At 41.3% G+C, this 21,653-nt stretch overlaps 1 protein-coding gene across 36 annotated transcripts in view; it reads left to right on the plus strand.

Annotated features, from left to right (window-relative positions):
- Nucleotides 1-21,653, plus strand: part of DLG2 (discs large MAGUK scaffold protein 2) — a 2,236,304-nt gene that overhangs the window by 2,051,881 nt on the left and 162,770 nt on the right. For all 36 annotated transcript variants that reach the window (XM_043451476.1, XM_043451478.1, XM_043451480.1 and 33 more), the window contains one exon: nucleotides 19,804-19,918. In XM_043451476.1, coding sequence (XP_043307411.1) covers nucleotides 19,804-19,918 — 115 coding nt within the window. The remainder of the gene's footprint in view (nucleotides 1-19,803; nucleotides 19,919-21,653) is intronic.

Raw genomic sequence — 21,653 nt, forward strand, 5'->3', positions numbered from 1 at the left:
CCTGCTAATGCAGGAAACACAGGAGACACAATTCGATCTCTGGGTCGGGAAGACCACTTGGAGGAGGAAATGGCCACTCACCCTAGTATTCTTGCTGGGAAAATCCCATGGACAGAGGAGCCTGGCAAGCCACGTCCATGGGGTTGCAAAGAGTCTGACACAGCTGAGCATGCATGCACACATCCTTATACAACTCCTTTATTAAATGTCACTGGTTGACACTCCAGTGTTCGTCCCTTTTCTGACGCTTTCTTCCATCCTCAGTCCTTAACTCACAGTGCACCTAAAATCTCAGCTGATGGATATTTGTAAATAGTCATATTCTCTTTTGAGAGGATCTTGCACTCTTAAAGGTTATCTTTTTAGTTTAGTGTATTTTAGGAGAGTGGGTTGGTAATTATCAGCAGATATAAAGAGAAATTAACCAAGTAGGCAGTGCTTTTGACTAAATATAGATAAATCAGTTTTCTTCGTTGAGTCCCTGGGAAAGCTCCACCCAGGTGGAGATTGGCAGATGGCACATTTATGGGGAGTGCTTTAGAATAAAATTGCAGAGGAAGACAATTGAACTGGGCAGAAGGAAAAGTTGGATGTTAATACAGTTTCAATAGAGGCTCCTGAAGGTATGGCCCTGTACAGCTGTCCTGAGTTGGGATAAAGGGGCTGGGCCTTGACACCCCTTCACTGACCAGGAATTCCATGTAGACTGCCCCAGAAAGGAAGAGTTATTTAGGGTGATGCCACTTTCTTCATCTGTGGACAGCTGGCAGAGTAAGTGCTTCGGTCTTGAAGGGAGATCTGAGGGACACATCATGACATCTGCGGTGATATCTGAGGCAAGGAAGTTCTATATACTCCTCTTAAGGACTTCTGTAACAGGCTAGAATTCATGTATGGATGGAATTACTTTGCTGATAGCCAAGATGTGGCATTTAAAAAAAAATTATTTTTTTGGCTGGGCCAAGTCTTAGTTGCAGCATGTGGGATCCAGTTGCCTGACGAGGGACCAAACCCTGGACCCTAGCATTGGGAGCTGAGAGTCTCAGCCATGGGACCACCAGGGAAGTCCCAAGACATGGCATTTTTAAAGCAAGAAGAATCTGTATATATTCTAAGCATTGTATTAGTTTCCTATTTTTGCTATAGCAAATTGCCACGAAGTTAGTGGCTTAAAACAATACAAATTTATTCTCCTACAGTTCTGGAGGCCAAGAATCTGAAATGGTTCTCTAAGCTTAAGTCACGGTGTTGGCAGGGTTGGTTCGCCCTGGCAGCTCTGCAGGAAATCCATTCCCTGCCTTTTCCAGCTTCCGAAAGCCACCCACACCCTGTGACTTGATCCCTTCCTCATCTCACTTCAGCCTCTTCTTTCTGTCGCCTCATCTCCTACTTCCTCCTTTGACTTTTTTTCCCTCTTACATGGACCCTTGTGATTGCATTTGTTGTTCTTCAGTCACTCAGTTGTGTCTGACTCTTTGGGACCCCATGGACTGCAGAACACCCGGCTTCCCTGTCCTTCACTATCTTCTGGAATTTGCTCAAACTCATGTCCATTGAGTCAGTGATGCCATCCAGCCATCTCATCCTCTGTCACTCCCTTCTCCTGCCCTCAGTCTTTCCCAGCATCAGGGTCTTTTCCAGTGAGTCGGCTCTTCACATCAGGTGGCTGAAGTATCAGAGCTTCACCTTCAACATCAGCATTCACCTTCCAATGAATACTCAGGGTTGATTTCCTTTAGGATTGACTGGTTTGATCTCCTTGCTGTCCAAGGGACTCTCAAGAGTCTTCTCCAGCACCACAGTTCAAAGGCATAGATTCTTTGGCATCCAGCCTTTTTTATTGTCCAGCTCTCACATCTGTACCTGACTACTGGAAAAACCATAGCTTTGATTTCATTTAGGGCTTCCCAGATAATCCAAGATAATCTCTTCATCACAAATTCCTTAACACAATCACACCTTCAAAGTCCTTTTTGCCATAGAAGATAACAGTCACAGGTTCTGCAGATTAGTATATGGATATTTGGGGAGAGGGGCATTATTCAGCCTAATGTAAGCATCATAGTTAAAACCTCATGCGCTGGTGCTACTTACTGAGTGTGTTTTCTGGCAGTTTTAGAATGACAGTGTCAACTTAGTCTTGTTTGGGTCTGCCTCCTTAACAAACATCAGGGTCACAAGGTATCCTCCGGCAAACCACTGCCATGTCTAAATGAAGTCAGAAGACTCTCCACTGTTCTGATGAAAGAGCGCCAGAGCCAGATGGCACTGAGAGACCTTCAAGCCCACGCTAACGGAGACTGAAATAACCCCTGTGGAAGCCATGGTAGAAAAACACACTCCCGAAATGCCCCCTGAAACAGAGTGAAGAGAAAACCACCCTGGCTTCTCCCTTCCTCCCCCACTCCAGTGTCCCATCAGTGTCTCCCACTGGTCTAGAAAGGGAACCTAGGCAGTATAATTTGCATGGCGTCAGCTGTTTTGATATAAAACAGAGCAAGGGAAATGTGGGAATCAAATAGGAGAGAAAATGACCAGCACACAGACTGAGTCTCTGAACAACGAGGACTAAAGTTCTTGCCAAATAAGTTTGTACTGGTTATTCCTGCCTTATCACTTCAGTTTTGTCCAAATATCCAGATACTCTTTTGCATAAAGACAATTTCTCACTCCACCGGTTCCTTATGCCCTGAGTCACTAGTGATGGCATTATTTATTGTGTATAGTTCCAAGACTGTGTTCCCAAACATGCCTTGGAATTTCTTACCATCTACCTTCCAGCACCAGGGCCACATAGGAGCTGGCAGAAGCTGGGAGCTGGAGGGACAAGTTTACCTGCTAGTGATTGAGCCAAAGAGCAGAGCTAGAAATAGAGTGTCCAGCAGGAAAAACACCTTGCTTCACAATGGATTTTGATTAAATGCTGACAATCCCATAGTACAGGGCTTCCCAGCTGGCTCAGTGGTAAAGCACCTGCCTACCAGTGTAGCAGACGTGAGTTCAATCTCTGGGTTGGGAAGATCCCCTGGAGAAGGAAATGGCATCCCACTCCAGTATTTTTGCCTGGAGAATCCCATGGATAGAGAAGCCTGGCAGGCTGTAGTGAGTGGGTCGCAAAAGAGTTGGACACAACTTAGCGATTAAACAAAAACTACAATGATCAAAGTACATTTAAAAACTGTTACTGTGGTTTCTATGCCTGGAGGCAGATGCTTTATATTTCTCACTCAGCCTCCTGCCACTGAGTCCCAGGGTTGTCCCAGGGCTCTCATCTGCCCCTTTGCCAGGCTGGCGGCACTGTCCTAATTGGATTTAAAGTTTCTAGTGGTCTGCAGCACAGGTCATTACAGCCCTGAGTAGAGGTGCAGACAAAGTGGGCTCCATCTTTGGCCTTGAAACGCTGTTTCTTCTCCTCCTTCCCCTTAGCTTTTAGAAGTTGCAAATGAAGTTGCCAAGAAAGGTGCAGGGAAGTCCTATCCGGCCATCGCCCCACCACCCGCAGTGGCGACGTCTTCCATGACTGTAGTGTCATAGTGAAGCCAGGAGGCTTCTGTGGTGCCAAACCGCAGAGAAGATGCTTCACTTTATTAAGTTGTAGGGGATGCCTCCGGGCTGGGAATGGTGATGGTTGGCAATGTGGTAGTAGTAATAATCTCATATATTCACACAATGCTTTTGTACTTATCAAAACTCTTTTCCATCCCTCCCCACTAATGTAGAGGTTCTATTAGCAAACTTCTCACTCAGTCAAGAGTTGCTGCTACCTGAGTTTTACTTGGTAATTCAAGAACCAAAGAGCTCATTAGAAGTGGGTTGCTTTTCATTTTCTTCTAGAAGGACACTGACATCAAGTTACCTCATCAAAAGGTGATTCAGTCCCCTTTGTCTCTGCTGATTAAGAAAAATGTCTCCTCTTTAGAGGCAAAAGAGGCATGATCCTTTGCCTTTTACACAGTTGCCCTCTTGGCTTTGCTCTGCCTTCTGCCGTCCCTACAGCTAGTCATTTCTGCCCACTCATTGCTTCCTTTTCCTCTGAGATTAAGTCTTGGTGTTACCTCTTCTCAAACACCATCCTCTTTGTACTTCCTCTCAAACTGGGTTAGGAACCTCTCCTTTGTACCCGATACAGTTCCTGATTTCCATCTTAACAAGCTTATTTTTATTGTCTATTTTCTAGCCTATGTCCCATTACAAATAGTGAGTTCTTTGAAGACAGGGATTAGATTGTTTAATCCTTTGTTTCTATTCCCAGCAATTTTTTTTTGAAGTGCGTGGATAGGTGGATTCATGCAGTAATTTTTTCTGTGTCAATCTGGAAAGATATAAAGACTTTAATAACAACTGAATTAAATATATGAAAATAAATGAATCCTAGCTTATCTTCTCTTGAGGTCTCCTGTACTTTTTGCAGATATCGCAAGGTTCAGAAATACAGAGCATGTAACAGGGCTGGGTTTATGTGATCTTGGGAAGATAGACTGATGGCAAGAAAACACTAAGATGAAATTTAATAGAACTAAACATAAATTTTGAGCTTCCTTTTAAACATAGCAGTTTGAATACCTGCATATATTTCTGTTCCCTTCCATCATTCCACCAAAGTAACAAGGAATTTAAATAGGTATAAACTATGAGATTAAAAAAAAAAAGAAGTCTTGACAACACATGTAAGAAGTATGTACAAAGTTTTGGAAGCTTGAAAGATGGGTGAGTGGAAGTTTTCCAGCCCAGCTGGAAAACCATGAACTCAAGTCCCTATGGGGGTGTGAGAAAACAGAAAAAAATATGTATTGGTCTTTGTCCCCAGTTCTTGGCACAGAGCTCCTAAAACCCTAATAATTTCCTAAGTGATAAGACCAATAGGAGCATTTCTTGTTCTAACACCAGTCTTTGACCTCTGTTCCTGACAGAGCTCCCTGAAGCCCTTATAATTTCCTGGGTGAAAGGATTGTCTTTTGTCCTAATGAGGTGACTCGGGTGGGGAGGGAGCTCCTGGATGAAGGCTGTTACCAGGAAGAGCAAGCTATGATTAGAAGCTTGGAATTTTCAGCCCTACCCACCCTTTCTCTTGAGAAAGGATAAGGGTTGAAAATGGAGTTAATGATCGATCATGCTTTTGTGATGTAAAGCTTTTGTAAAATCCTGAAAGGGGTTTGGAGAGCCTCCGGGTTGGTGAACACATGGAGGTGCTGGGAGAGTGACTCGTCTGGGGAAGGTATGAAAACCCTGCACCCCTTCCCATGTGCCTTTCCCTACTCAACTCTTTCATCTGGACGTTCAATTGTATCTTTTGTCATACCCTTTTATAATAAATAGGTAGAAGTGCGAAAAATGTTTCTCTGAGTTCTGCGAGCCACTCTAGCAAATGTATTGAATCTAAGGAAGGGGTCATTGGAGCCGGCAATTATAGCTAGTTGGTCGAAACTGGGTTCTATGTAAAAGGTATTCTATTCACACCTTCTTATGTCCTCATGAATCCAGAAGGGGCCAACTGGTGACATGCTGGTCTACTGCAGTTCTTTGTGGGCCAGAGTTTTTGTGAATCTGTTAATTCATTCTGAAGTAGGGCAAACATAACTAGATTGTATTAAAAAGGGCTGTTTCTTGGACTGATCCATAGAAACCAGATCCATTTGAGTTTAAATAGAAAGGAAAGTTTGTTGGAGTGTGTTGATTTCTGGTTCTTGAATTGGAAGCACAAATACCATCCCAAGCAAGTCCCACAAATATTTTCTGGGCTCAAACTAAAGGAGACAGAGGATAAATTTGCCAGCAAATACTAATTAAAAGACCTTACCGTGTGACTCTGCTGAAGCAACCCCCAGAATTGGGCTTCAGTCATCCTACATCTTCCAAATTTTTAGCCTTTCATTGTGCAAGCTGCAAATAATTGACACCAGGCTGAGTCAGCTTTCTGATCCTCACACTCATGGTTCAGATGAGAGTCTAATTATAAGAGTTACTCCTACAGCTCCAGAGGCAGGCTTGGGATTTCTTCTTGAATTATTAATCAAGAGGAAGATCAATTTGCCTGATTCAGTTCTATAGGAATCAGTTTTCCCATGGTGTATATTTATTTGTGCATAAAAGTCACTTTTAATGGTTACTTACTTTTACTATTTTCTCCTGTTTCCATGGGTCTAGAGGATAAAACGAGCAGGTTAGTATGTGTTTCACAGAACCCTGTCTCACTGTAGCTACTGCACAGTCTTCATCTTTAACACTTCCATAGACCGGGAAAGTATCTAATTTATAAATTGCTCGGCTTGTTAAAGGTGTCATCTGCCCTTACTCCCAGTCCCTGGCATGAGAACGCTGGGCTACAATGATGCCCCCTCCAAGGCAAAGTGTCACCATGGACGCAGTCATTTTCTTTGCCTCTCTCAGTGGTTCTCTCATCGCCTCTTCTGTTCTGTCTGTTGCTCAAGCTGGAAACCTGAGGGAACCCCGGACACTTCCACTCTCTTTCTCATATGTCACACTGAGTTAGTCAGCAAAGCCTCTTACCTATGCCTCCCAAATGTCCGTCCCCTCTTCTCCACTCCCGCTGTCCTCACCATCTCTCACCTGGACCATTGAAAGAGACCCCTGAGTGTCCTCTGATCTCTCTCCTGTCACTGTCCAGTCTCTTCATCAGAATGCTGCTGGTTAAGTGACTTAATTAACATATCCCTTAAGCCACCCAATGGTTCCGTGTTTTCTTAGTTTTAGAGTTCACATTTCTTAGCAAACGATATGTGTATAGAGGACAGTTTTGGATTACACTTTGTCCTTGCTTAAATGGCAATTTCAATTTCGTGTACACCCAGGAAGTCCTTCACTTTCTCATAGATCTTTTGCCAAAAATCAAGGGAACAGTTTTATAGGAAAAAGTAGCGAAATAAGGAAAATAATTTTATTTTGCACAGTAAAAATAACTAAACTGAGGACGACCTTGTTACCATAAATTGTGCTCAAGTTCTGTTCAGCTCCTGTTTGTGTGTTTGGGGAGCTGTGGGTTATTTCCCATTATGTGATTTTTCTGGTTGCATGCCATAAAAATACTTACAATATTAATATAATAAATAGGAACATATATAGCATCCCAAGAAGTTAAAGGTACTCAGGATTGGAGAAGAATCTAGCTAGGCATTTTTAGGATTTGGAAATAGATAATTATGATGAGAAAGAAATAGAGGATAAATAGTTCCCTCCGTCTATATCTTTGGCAATTCTTCCTTTAACCTCAGTTGGAAGATAAAAATTCTTCTAGTGAGAGAGCCAAGGAGGAATAGAACATACTTATCAAAGTCTCAACATTTTCAGAATGGCTAGGTCACTTTTGTTTATCAGGATGAAGGAGAAATAGTCACATCAGCAGCCTCGCTCCATCCATTATCACACATTTCTCAGGCATCTCCCATGAGCCTAACAAATCACAAGCAGATCTTTATAGGTAATCAGTTTCAGGTACGGGACATACTGCAAAGGAGAAATATCCGTTGAGTGTAATAGAAGGACCTCATAGGTCAGGGAGTTGTCTGAGGACTTGATGTTGAAGACAGATGGGGAAGACGAGAAGCCAGATAAAGACCAATGGAAAGGTGTTCCAGGCAGAGGGAACAGCATGGATGATATTTTGTAGCTGGAGGAGAATGGAACTTGGAAAATCTCAAAAGCTAGAATCTGAGGAAAGATAAAGATCAGCTGAGTTGAGCAAGGACCTTCTTGCCCTTACCAAGAATTGTTGATGGGCAGAAACCAAGGCAATATTGTAAAGCAATTATCCTTTGAATAAAAATAAATAAATTTTAAAGAAAGAATTGTTGACAGTACTCAAACTAGAAGCTAGAGCTAGTTCTGAAATTGCCATCACTGTGGAAATCAGTGTATACATTAGATAGCAGTAGTGAAAAGTCATTGTGTGCAGAGAGATCCCATTGTAATCATCGTATCACTGGTATCTAACTCAGAGCCTTGCCACGGTTGATGCTCAAGAAACGTTTGCTGACTGAGTAGAAGCATTTGAGCAGCACAGCACTTCCCTGGCTGTTACCTCCGTGAAATCTCCAAACTGTGCTGGGTCTAGGTGTCCCGTACCTATTTTACCGTGAGCAACCCAGGACTCAGAGGGACACACATGGGGATACCCGAGTGCAGAGCCAGGTCCTGTCATTCCCCACACTGTGCTAGTGAGGAGGATGGCACTGTGTTGCCAGCTTTTTAATTTCATTAAGTTAGGACATTTAATCCTTTCAAATAATCAACTTAAATGATTATGTTATGAACATCTCAAACATACACAAAATTGGAATTTTTCAAAGAATGCTCATGTACTTGTCACCCATATTCAATAATGGTCAAGTTTGCCAGTTTTCATCATATATTACCTAAAATATTTTCTTTGCTGATGTATTTTACAAATCCCACCATTATCTTTTTTCATCCTTATAATATTCAGAAACTATAATGAGAAAAGAGAGAACATGTTTTAATATTACCACAATGCTGTTACCACACCCAACAGAATGTAAAACAATTCCTGGTATGATACAATATGCAGTTTTTAATGACTTAAAATTTCTTTTTTCCAGTCAGGATCCAAGCAAGCACTGTACATTACATTTGGTAGGACATTTTGACAACAAAAAAGAAAGAAATATGTTTAGACAAAAAAACCTTCACAGTCTATTATGTAAGTCTAGATTTATGAAGTTCCTACCCTCAGCCTTATGATTCATGTGGTGACCCGGCCCTGCTCTCTGCAGCCACTCTGGAAATCCGTGCCCCAAATTGTTGGCAGATGCTACAGTGCTGGAGGCAGGGCTGACTGCTCTCTCTCCTGAGCATGTTCTGCCTCCCTGCACCCCTGGAGTGCCCCGTGTGTGCTCCATAGATAGAGGGCAGCAAATGAGCCTGGCAGTCAGCCCCAAGGGTGGCGAACCTGCACGGACGGGAGCCCTGATTTCCAGTTGACTTCAAGCCTTAAACCCAGAATCATACTAATGACGTATTGAGAAGCTTTCATTTGGGAATTGTTTTGGAGAGACCAAACAAAGCTTTTCCATGTTGATCTCACCAACCTGTCTTACAGAATTCGCTGTAGGTATGAATCTATAGCTAGATTGGAAACTGGTCACTACCTTGTTACCCAGGGTGACCGAGCCAGATAGCCATGGACCTGTCTAGATCAGGAGTTAAAAAGGGACTAGCACTGTTGCTTATAGAGCCAAGTGTAGTGTCAGTGTAGTGAAAAAAGCTGGTGGAGGCTGGAGCTAGGTGTGGATTCAAATCCCAGCTCCTCTGTGTGGGCTTGGACGAATTGTCTGATCTCTCTAAGCCTCCATTTTCTCTTAGTTTTCTTCCCTTTGTGCTTCTGTTTATCTCAGAATGGTGGGTTATCCTCCAAGATAATATGTATATGTGTTTCTCAAGATGCTATTAAAGGATAAACCTGATAGGAATGTTGTGGGAGCAAGACCAATATTTGTACCCCTTATGTCACCCAAGAGGTCTGCCAACCTGCCTACCTCTAGAGCCAGACTGCATTATCTTCTTTCTCTGCCCCAGTGTATAATTAGGCAAGAATATCATCCTTTTCACTGGGCAAGATCTAACTGATTATTACTGCAGAAGAACACAGGAAGCGTGAACATTATTATTTTAGCTTCTAGTTCCATGATTTTAACACAAAAGAAGGAACCGGACAGATCCAGCAAAGATTTAACACTTTTATTTGTGAAGGAAGCCTTTTCTTATCTGGTTGGATGTAGTCTTAGGCCCTTTGCCTTAAATTAGAAGGCCCAGCTCCTTGATCCTTCTTCTGCCATACCATTACCTGCGAATCACAGCAATTAAACGACAGCCTGTGCGTCTCAGCTCTGAGCCTTTTGCTCAACCTGCCAGCAGAACCTTCAGAGAGAATTGCCATTGGCAGCTAGGCCCTAATGGTATCAGAGGTTTCCACTTTCCCCTCAGGAGTTTCATGTTTACTCTCAAGCATGATGCCCTATGTAGATTTATTTCCGTAATCAAGACAGAAATCTAATTTCACAACTTTGGGGACAAATGTCAGATACTGAAGAAATACTCTAGGCAGGAGGGAAATTTTGAAAAGGCTGTATTGATAAGAATTATTATCATCCCCTTTTATGGTATTCAGTTTATCAAGCATTTTTATATCTGTTTTTTCATTTGATCCTACAACAACCTCATAATGTAAGTAGGCTGTTAATATTACCCTAATTGTATAAATGAAGAATACAAAGTTTCAAGAGATCTTAATCTTTTTTCATTTCATAGATGCTATCACATTTAATTTTCAAGCAATCTGACAAGGCTGATGGTGTTTTTTTCTTGTATATATGAGAAAACTAAGTCTGCTCTGGGTTGAATAACTTGCACAAAATCCACACTGTGAATTAGTGGAGGAGCTTAAGATTTAAAGTTGGATTCTGTTTATTTCAGAGCCTTAAAAAAATTAACATCAGGCTACTCCCAGTTGACTGAAGACACAGGCTTTGCCAAATTCAAAAAGTTTCTGTTCTGACTCCACTTTGCAATAATCCTGGTAATCAAAGAAAATCTGCCTTTATGAATCCATAAAACAAAGTTTGCGTGAAGCCAAATTGAAATTTGATGTATCTAATTTTCAGACTTATATGCACATTGTACAAAATAACTGGTTGGGGATTCAGACTGTTGTTTGTCTATAAAACTTCATTTCACGCAGTAAAGAATTCCTGAGCATTTACTGAAACCTCTTTAAAGGTTCTCTATCCAGACTGCGCCTAGAAATTATTCTAGTCAAAACAAATGATCCCAATTCTGCTGAGAGAAACAATGTATCTTAATTCAATGTGTTATTAAAACTTGCTCTATAAGGTCTGATCTACCTAGAGAATGAGCTTATGGTTACCAGCGGGAAGGATAAGAAGAGATAGCAAGGGAATTTGGGATGGTCATGAACAAACTGCTATATTTGAAATGGATAACCAACAAGGATCTACTGTGTAGCACAGGGAACTCTGCTCAATGTTATGCAGACGCCTGAATGGGAGGGGAGTTTGGGGAGAACGGATAATGTATGTGTGTGGCTGAGTCCCTTTGCAGTCTGCCTGCAACTATCACAACACTGCTAATCGCTATACTCCAATACAAAATAAAAAGCTTAATAAAAAAGTTTTAAAAGTAAAAGTTTAAAAAGCAATGTATACTGATCCACGTTATAGCAACAATGACAACAAAAAGATCAGTTTTTCTCCTGAAGTCTTTATTTAGCTTACCCAATTCAGCAAACATTTACTTTAGCATTTATTAACTGATAACCATGTGTTATATCAGTTATAACAATGCTCTGTTCCAAACATTAGGATACAGAAAATGTTTGACAATGTCTTGCCCTCATGGTGTCTATAACTAGGTTTTTAATGCTCAGTGCTAGAGCATTACAAGTGCTCTTTGTGGAGTTCAGAAACAATAATAGACTCGCCCTGTTGTCTAGGAGTCCCAGTTATATTTCGATTGTAGTGAATTTAGTTTTTAATCTATTTCTCTCTCTCTCTCTCCGTCTCTCTGTCTCCTGGTCTCCCCCCACTCTCTCCCCCCGCCCCCCACACACACAGTAGTTTGAATCAGAAGTAAACCAAACAACATCTGTAAATCTTCTGCAGTGGAAAATTCCATGTCACCACTTTAACACAGAAGCAAGATTGCAGTCTCAGAGATGAGTTAAGGAAGGAGCCGGGATAAAAGGCTAATAAAGTCCTGAGGCAGGATAACCAGGCTGTGTAGATCCACTGAAAACCCTTCCTTCCAGTGTCCAGAGATGAGCTGTCTTGAGGGCAGGTGGGCATGCCAATACACACACTGGAGGGGAGCCAGTCTTCTATAGCAGCCTGTAAAAACAGCAGCTATACCAGCGTGCCTGAAAAATAGCCCTAGATGGAAAGCTCTGAGGCTGTCTCTACAGTCTGGTGAAACATGATGGTGCCTCTTTTGTGCCTGTCCAGCTCTGAAATTGTGGGGCAAAGGAATAAAAGAAGAGGTGGTGAAATGGGAACTTTTGATTCTTTTCTGAGTGCCAAGTAAATAGAATTATTTTTGTGTCATTCATTATAAAAAAGAATTTTGACAAAGTATTACTTCTTGGATTTGAGGCACAACCAGTATTCTATGGCGACCCTCCTATGCATGCCTATTTGATTGAATCTAGTGACGAATAATATGTCTCTGATATTTTCCCTAACAGTGTACTTTTCAGGTGGTCTCATAGTTTTTCACTTTCAAAGTAAAATTGTCTATAATCTTTCGCCAAAAAAAAAAGAGAGAGAGAGAGAGAGCCTAGTGTAGAAGGAGCAGTGCTATATATGTTTGGAATATTCTAGTTTTAAGCACTTTTATTTATCCTATTACATTGTTTATAAGGTTAACATTTTCCCTCTTCTGTACACGTACGTGTCAGCTTGTGAAGTCTAAATGAATCTCGAGTCCACCGTCTCTAAAGAAACAGTACTGCTGCTGCAGTGTGTGTGCTGAGTTGTGTCTGACTCTTCGCAGCCCCATGGACTGTAGCCTGCCAGGCTCCTCTGTCCATGGAGTTTTAAGAATACTGGAGTGGGTTGCCATTTTCTACTCCAGGGGATCTTCCAGACCCAGGGATCAAACCTGCATCTCTTGCATCTCCTGTATTGGCAGGCGGATTCTTTACCACCGTGCCACCTGGGAAGTCCTACAGTCTTTCACAAAGATTTAACCTGCCTCAGTTTCTCCCTTGGAACATGTATCTGTATTGGCTTCTTCCCACCATAATGCTATCTCATTACTGTTTAGAAAGTGCCTGATACTCATATAAGAGCAGAAATATATGTGGCAGATGCTCTTTTTATATTCACCCCAAGAAACCAGAAAATTAAAGGCTATGCATCAGCCTGTGTGTGAGCCCTTAAGGCAAAGAACTGTCCAGTGGACTCAGTATTCCTATCAGTTAGCATGGTGCTTGCCATGTAATAAACCCTGAGGAAACATTTGCTGAATAAATGAAGAAGGTATTTCCCCCAAAGAAATGGAAGCATTCACAATTGCTCCCCTGTATCTCGCTGCCAGAACAGTGATTTGTCTGCATTTTTCCCATATACCCTTTCTGGGCTCTAGTGACAGCAAGTGTCAAGTGGAGGTAAACAATATTGTGACTCCAACAGACTGCGTGTCATTGTAATTTACCCCATCCCTATTGGAAGGTGCCCCAAAGCCCAGGCTTCTTTAGCTTATAAGCCACTAAGAACTTCTAGCTCAGGTTTATCTATTTAAAACATCGCTCCTTGGGTGAGCGGCAGGTGGTCTCTTCAAACTGGTTTCCCTGGAGCGTGGAAATGGATAACTCGGCAGGAAAGCAGCCTGTTCTGCTTGCATGTGCAGAATCCTGTTCACAGCCCAGTGCTTTACCAGTTGCTGTTAAAACTGCGTATGTGTCCATAATGAGCGCATAGGAATAGGACACTGTTGTCCCCATTAGTGTGGCCGAGGACTGGATATGTATTTGTCTTAAGAGGGGCCAGCACAGTAACAATGGAAATCACTATCTTACATTTACAAAAAGCTCCGTGCCAAATCTCATTTTAATTCTCACACCACTTTGTGAGAGTAGTCTCGCAATTTACAGATGAGCACAGTGACGCTCAGAAACTTCCCATGGTCCCGTTAGTAGTAAATGACAGGATTAAGATTTAAAGCTGGCCTCCCAGCCTGGACCCTGTCCTGCTTTGCTCGCTGCGTCCCCTGGTAAGTGACAGTCATTAGTTGGCTGCACAAGGGCACAGCTGTGGAGAGGTAGGCCGCCCGCCAGGTCACTTCAAGGACGACATGCCGAAGGCTTGTGCTGTAGTCTAACCCAGTGAGCTTATTGTTTTCTTCTCTGATGCGTGGCTGGGACATCAGAGACGTGAAGATGGGAGCAGTTATTCAGCTTTAATCAACACAGATGAATCCTGTTGCATTAAGCAACCCCAGACTTCTGGGGCAGTGCCTTCATTCCTGTGTGGATGATGGGGGTCAATTTGCTTCTGGGTCTCCTTGTTCACATTTGACAAACTGCAAAGGAAGCTGGTATATGGCAGAGCTTCCTCTCATGTGTGGCAAGGGGCGTTCACACCCTTGCCCTTGCTCCATCCAAGTGTCCATCAGTACCTCAAAGCCTTGCAATGATACCAATGGACAAGGTCACTGATATTCCTGAAAAAGGCAGCAGCTTCAGAATTGAGCATCATTCTCCTGACCTCCAGATGATTATGGATTTGTGAGAGGACCCTGGGGTGCCATTCAGCGGTTGCCCAGCAGATGAATAGTTCCATCCTAATGTCAGGGGTCCCAGATGTGGCCATCTGTAACTCTTTCCTTTTTGACCTCGTAGAGTCATCAATTCCTAACAGGCAGAGTAAGGCTGTAATAGGGGCCACTGAGAGCAGACACGGGTTTCTATTCTACTTGGTACAGAAAGGGGTTATGACTTTTGCAAGCAGTGAACAAGAATAGGTGTTAAATTACATATGAAAATTAACAGCAGGAATTATCAGTCATTACCAATCAGTGAGCTCTCTCTTGTAACCTTCCACATATCTTGAAGTAGGTACAATTATTATTCCTGTTCTGCTTACTTATGAGGAAACTGGGCCCAACTTTCACAGTAATTCACAGCTAACAAATGGGAGAGCCAAGATGCTTTTTTAAAATTGAGGTATAGTTAATTTATAATGTTGCATTAATGCTGTACGGCAAAATGATTCAGTTATATACATATAAACATTCTTTTCTTTTCCATATGGTTTATCACAGGATAGTGAATATAGTTCCCTGTGCTATACAGTAGGATCTTGTTGTTTGTCCATCCTCTATATAATAGTTTATATCAGCTAATTCCAGACTCCCTGTCCTTCCCTCCCCTTCTCTCCTCCCGCTTGCCAGTCACAAGTCTGTTCTCTACATCTGTGATACTGTCTCTGTTTTGTAGATAATAGGTTCATTTTTTTGCCCTTATTTTAGATTCCACATATAAGTGAAATCATATGGTATTTGTCAATTTCTTTCTGACCTACTTCGTTTAGTATGATCTCTAATTGCATACATGTCGCTGCAAATGGCACTTCATTCTTTTTTATGGCTGGGTAGTTTTCCTTTGTATATATACCACATGTATATATACCATCTGTCGATGGACATTTAGGCTGTATCCATGTCTTGGCTTTTGTGAATGGTGCTGCTGTGAACATACGGGTGCATGTATCTCTTTGAATTAGAGTTTGTCTAGATATGTGCCCAGGAGTAGGATTGCTGGATCATATGACAATTCTATTTTTAGTTTTTTGAGGAACCTCCATACTGTTTTTTTGTAGTGGCTTAAGGTCCTGCTGCTTTAATGCAGTTTCCCACCTCAGCCTTATCCTGCTTAATTTCCTTGTCAGAGTCCCGTTCAAGAAGTTAACTCCTTTAGGTTCTGTCTTTTTCAAAACTGTGTGCCATGTGCCTAGTACAATCCCGTGTGTAGGAAAGGAGGCATGATAGACCTTGAGGTTGGAGAAGCAGAGATGAGTGAGGCATACCCACTCTCTAAGGAGTTTATGGGACGATAAACGAGAGGACCAGCATGCATGTGATACAGTTGGTGGAAGGAAAGAGAGCGTGGGATTGGGAGGGAGGGGCAGAGAATTGCGGAAGCCTAGGTTCTAAGGGAGAATTGTAGTGTTTAATGGGTACTGGGATGTGATGAAAGCAAACGGGCCTCACAGAGACCCAGGGTTGAATGTGTGTGTCTGCATGTGAGTGTGTGTGTGAATGAACCTAGCTCCATGTCCAATGACCTCTGTAACCTAGAAGCTCTGTGAATTGGGTGGAGTTCACCTCTCTGGACCTGTTTCACTACCTCTAAAATATACACTTACCTCAGAACTCTGTTAGGAGAAATAACATAATTTTTAAGTACCTAGCACAGAAGTTAGTTTATTGCAGGTACTCAGTAAACATGAATTTTCCCTTAGAATAAGGATTGAGCACTTTGAAATCTCATCTGGGACTTCCCTGGTGGCGCGGTGGAGAAGAATCTGCCTTCCGGGGCAGGGGACAAAGGTTTGATCCCTGGGTGGGGAAGATTCCAGATGGCATGGGCAGCCTGAGCCCACTGCGCCACGACTGCTGAGCCCGGGCTGTAGAGCCCGTGCGCTGCTCCTGAAGCCCCCGTGCCGCCAGCCTGTGCTCTGTCACGGGAGAAGCCGTTGCAGCGAGAAGTCCCAGCTCCGCAGAAAGAGTAGCCCCCACTGACTGCAGCTGGAGAAAGCCTGCACGCAGCAACAAAGACCCAGTGCAGCCAAGGATAAAGAAAATAAAAATCGCATTAGAATGTTTTCCTGAGTGTTAGGAATTTATTGGAAAATATCCCAAAGAGGAGGGCATGAATGTGAATGAAACATTTGGGGAGAGAATTAAGATTGAATGGACATGGTGGTGGTAGATTTTTAACTTGTTGGAAATGTAATTTTCAGTACTATTATAAAACATAAAGAAGACATACTTCACAATTTATGTATCTAGTTTCTTATTTATTTCTAGAGGGTTTCTAACTAGTTTATCTCTGAGAGGCTGGAGACACATCCCTCTCTCTGTCTGTCTGTCTTTCTCACACATACTCACATGCAGACACACACACACCATTTATATTTACAAACTCAAATCTTATTGTTTTTGCTTTGATGAAATTACTTGTAAAGCTTTATTTTTCAAAAAGGGACAAAGAAGGATAAACACTTTTGAATATGAGATTTATGTTTAATATGATCAAAGTAGAGAAGTTGAGAACAAGATGGGTTCCAAGTAAGACAAATAAAATACAATACACAATGTAATACCTCCCCATCCATAGCAGGGAATGTAAACACTGTAGAATATGATGCAGAATAAACATTTCAAAAGCATGGCAGAAAACATTTTGGGGATCTCATGAGCCATCCATTAAGGAGAACACAGGAAGAGCCTAACAAAGTGCCAGTCACATGCAGTTAAGTATCAGGAAACTGTTTCCAGACTGTCTGACATGGCTGAGATGGGGAGAGCTCAGAGACTGCCAGGAGGGAACAGTAAAAATAACAGTGCAATCTGGGAGTGACCCTAATTAAATAGGAATAAAGCCTTGAAATTAAACAGAATAATTAGCCTTGAGAAAAGAAGTCCTAGAGGAGAATCATCTTGTCTTTCTTCATTATAAAAAAAAAAAAAAAAAAAACACTTAATGTTGAAAATGGGCAATTTCAGTACCTGCAGGCATTTAAAACTGAAATTCATTTCAGTTCTCCCTCATTCATTCATTCAGAAAATGGATTTCAGGTCTTTGTCATGATGGTGAAGTCATCCAAGTGGTAAAGGGGGTGTCCTGGGATTTAGTGATTCTTAAGATTTAGTGATTCTTAGGGGCGATACGTGGCATTTAGCTGGTGACAGTGTGGAGCATGGCTCAGGAGATACAGTTCCAGCTCTATGTTCCAGGATAGATTATTTTCTCCAAAAAAAGCACTCCTGGGGACCGTGTGACGTCCGTGCAAAGCTTGACTGATACTCATGCCACAGCTTTCTACTGGCCTGCCTCGAGTGTGTTCACGTGCACCAGGGCCCCGTCTGATAGCAAAGGCTGTCATATGGGAATTGTTAAATACGTTACGGTCTAAACTGTGGGATATAATTAAGGGTATTAAGAAACATGATACTTATTATTTAAGAGAAGGTAGGAAAATATCCAAGATACCACTGCTCAAAAGGGAGGAAAGAGCATTAGCATAACATTTAATTGTGATCTCACATGTGTGGGGGAGTATATGTGTATATTCAGATGAATATGGCTGCAAGTCCATCACCCACCGTCTGTGTACCTGCAGGCTATGCTGTAGGGAAGACCAAGAGTGAGAGGAGAAGGGGGGATGGGGACCTCTTATTTTTTATTCTGTGTTTTTTTATATGCTTCACATTTTTACAACATCCATGGCCTTCATTTTGTAATTTAAATAAGAAATGAGATAATATCCATGAAGCTTGGAGCATAACATCTGCCATGTGGCCGGCAATAAATGTTAATTGGATATTAATAGGATGGCAAGAAAATATGACTTGCTCAGAATGACTTAATCTGCATATAGCATCATATTGATGGTTGTATAAATAAGTATTTTCTCTCCCTGCTAAAATGAAATATTTTAAATTACAGTTAATAGATTTTAGGTTAAATATGTTATTCTGCTCACTTAATCACTTAGGATTTAATTATTCAAAGAGACGTTTTGAACAGGAAGCCTTCCAAATCTAGGTAACATCAGACTTTGTTTAAGCACCAGAAATTTCCCCTCAGCTATTAGGGTTTTATCTTTAGAGTGCAGGAGTGAGTGCTAATCTGCTTCAGTCATGTCCCACTCTTTGTGACCCTGTGGACTGTGGCCTGCCAGCCTCCTCTGTCCATGGGATTCTCTAGGCAAGAATACTGGAGTGGGTTGCCATGCCCTCCTCCAGGGAATCTTCCCAACCCAGGGATCGAACTCATGTCTCTTTATGTCTCCTGCATTGGCAGGTGGGTTCATTACCACTAGCACCACCTGGGAAGCCCATCTTTGGAGTAGTAAACTTCAAAAATATTTAACATTCAGAATTCATTATTTTCTGTCGTTGAAAACCAAGATCAAATCATTTTCCTTATGGAAATCCATACCACAACAACCAATATATATTCAGTAAATTGAATTTAAATTTGATTTTGTGGAACTTTTTATTATAAAAAATTTGAACTATACTGTAAGTAGATCATCTTGTATTATATTCATTTAATCGTTCTAGTTTTGTGAAAAGTTATGAATAAATTGAATTGAAAATCAATTTTTTTCTGAAATATATTGAGAACCTCTCTTAAAATTCTTCCTGATGAGTTGCTTTGCAATTAGAAGAACCATTTACAGTTTGAATTAACATGTTCACAGTTATCTTCTGGGCAAATTGAGCCTTCTACCTAAAGCAAGATCTTCCTAAAGTGAGATACTGTTGTACCGAGATGATAGACCAAGCTGGGATTCAGAACATGAAAACTTCAAATTATTTCTTTTTATATGCTGACTGTGTTACTAAGTATCTTAAAACTTATTTTTCAGTCTTTATTTTTATTGGATTGATGTGAAAAAATTTTTCCTATGATGACATAGTATATTTTAATAATTATATTTCCTTGATTTTTTAAGACCCTTATATTTTTTCTTTGCATGCTTCTAAAATAGATTTAATGTTTTCTAACCCTGGTCTCCTGAGAAGCTAATTTATATATATTGTGTTAGAATTGATGAAGTTTGGCATGTGATATTTTGTATTAAAGATATAAGGCAAAATTGAGATACTATCCAAGTAATCAACTTCTAAGACATCCCCCCCTACCGCACCACCCCAAGAAAAGAATTTAGCAAAAGTAAATGGTGTTTTTTTCACAGTTCATCACCAAACACTTGATTGTCCAGTCTCTCAGTTGGAAAGTGACCTCTTCCTCCCATGGCCTTTTCAATAGTGAGGATTTGGTGGTGGTATGTTTTCAAGTGTGCTTTTTGGGAAGTAACTGATTTGTTCTTTCCCTCTTGGGAATGTCTACAAATAAATAATATGAAAGTGAACCTTCTGTATTCCACTCGTCTTGCATTGTGCATCCCTCTGTTTCTTGGCAAAGGAACCAACAACAGGGACAAAGGGCTGCCTTGAGTGTGTGATATTTCTAACCTGCTGAAGGCACAGAACCAAACTTGCCATCTTCCTTTCCATTCCCAGATTACGCTCGATTTGAGGCCAAAATCCATGACCTACGAGAGCAGATGATGAACCACAGCATGAGCTCCGGGTCCGGGTCCCTGCGAACCAATCAGAAGCGTTCCCTCTATGTCAGGTAGGCGACAGCGGGTCCGGGTCCCTGCGAACCAATCAGAAACGTTCCCTCTATGTCAGGTAGGCGACAGTGTGTTTCTTCCTGGGACCTGCACCTGGGAGCCCTCAGCCTGGGGAGACCCCGCAACACTCTGTAGCGAGGGGACACGTGTTCTTCATTAACCCACGCTCGCCAGTACACCTCTGTAAGACCTTACGTTTAACCATTGTGAAGAAGCTTTTGAAATGTTATTAACTATGTTAAGTTAGTTAAAGTCCCCTGCTCTTAACAAGTTCTTTGACCATGTTGTGATCCAAGGTAAAGTTCTTAGCACAGGTTGTAGTAAAAATAGTGAGAAGAAATATTTTCAGTTCAGATGCATCTTAAACTGAATATATGGGCCGAAGTACTGGACATCTGCTTACCATCACTATGGGAATAAAATATTCTCATATTTCTTCCTGGCTCACTTGACCCCTATCCTATTAACTTTGGTGTATTGATTAGAAATCAGTACTCTCTCGAAGAGTTATGTCGTTTTTTTCTTAAAGTTTGGTAGAATGACTTTTTTCTGTGGCATCTCATTACCAACTCTTTCTCAAACCATAAATGTTACTTGTTCCTTGCCTGACAAAACTCATTAACTTATCAGAAAAAAAAAAGATGATTGATTTAACTTGAAATGCCTTCTGGTCTTTCATCCCCATAATTAATTCTTGAGTAAGGTCCATCATCACTCAACTGTAACATGCACCTCTTCTTAGTATAAAACCTCCTATATTCCTCTCAAAATATACTTTATCAGTGCTGACTCTAATTTAAAAAAACCCAGAAAACACTACACTATAAAAGTTCAATGAATTTGAAATATCCAGTTCTTTATTAAAAAATAATGCATCATATTTCTTTGAGGATTTTATGTCATATTAGAGCATTAATTTCTATTTTTTTCACAGAATCTAGGAAAATCTTCCTAATTCCTATAGGAAACTATTCCCCATTCCACTACCATTCAATTAAAAGAAATGATGACTTATAATAATAAGAATGATATTGTAAGTATTAATGGCCAAAGTAGGATAGTGATGCCCAGTTAATAGTGAAAATGAATCCAGGTATCATTGGGGGCACCACGCCCATCCTCACTGTATTCTCTTGGGATCTGGTCTGACTCCCACCTAGGGTCATATCCTTTAGACCTGAAATTTCACTGTCTTGTCTTGACACGAGGTGCATGTTACAGACATTCATTTGTAGAATACTTAGATAGATTTGTCCTGTTGGTCTTGCTGTGGCTATAAGGAATCCTTTGTGTGCCTTTGGTAGGTACAGCAGGGCTAAGGAGGGAGGAGGATTCCAGAAGGCAGCAATTTCTCGAAGGCCTTGGTTTGCTGGCCTCTCTGACAAGCATAGAGTCCCTTCTTATTCCAGGGAGCTCCAGTATCTCAGAAGCCCTGAGATTTAAATTAAAAAAATCAGAATATGAATATCCCAAATTTGTTCAACTGCATTTTTGAAGATTATTTTGGTCCATGTCTGTGTAACCTGTTAGAGGAAGTATTGAGAACCACCCTAGGACATGCCTTGTAGTGACGTCACAAATACGACGGAAAGCAGCTGTTTCTGTTTCTCCTCACTTGTGTTGTATTGCTGGTCTTGTGATATGAAATATTTTCTAAATCCTGAAATGCTTTAGTCTTGGGTAGCAAATTAGGAAAAGTCAACTAAGTTAATAGGATAGAGATAAATCAGCTAA

This window comes from Cervus canadensis, chromosome 29 (assembly GCF_019320065.1).
Source record: "Cervus canadensis isolate Bull #8, Minnesota chromosome 29, ASM1932006v1, whole genome shotgun sequence".
Taxonomy (NCBI): Eukaryota; Metazoa; Chordata; class Mammalia; order Artiodactyla; family Cervidae; genus Cervus; species Cervus canadensis.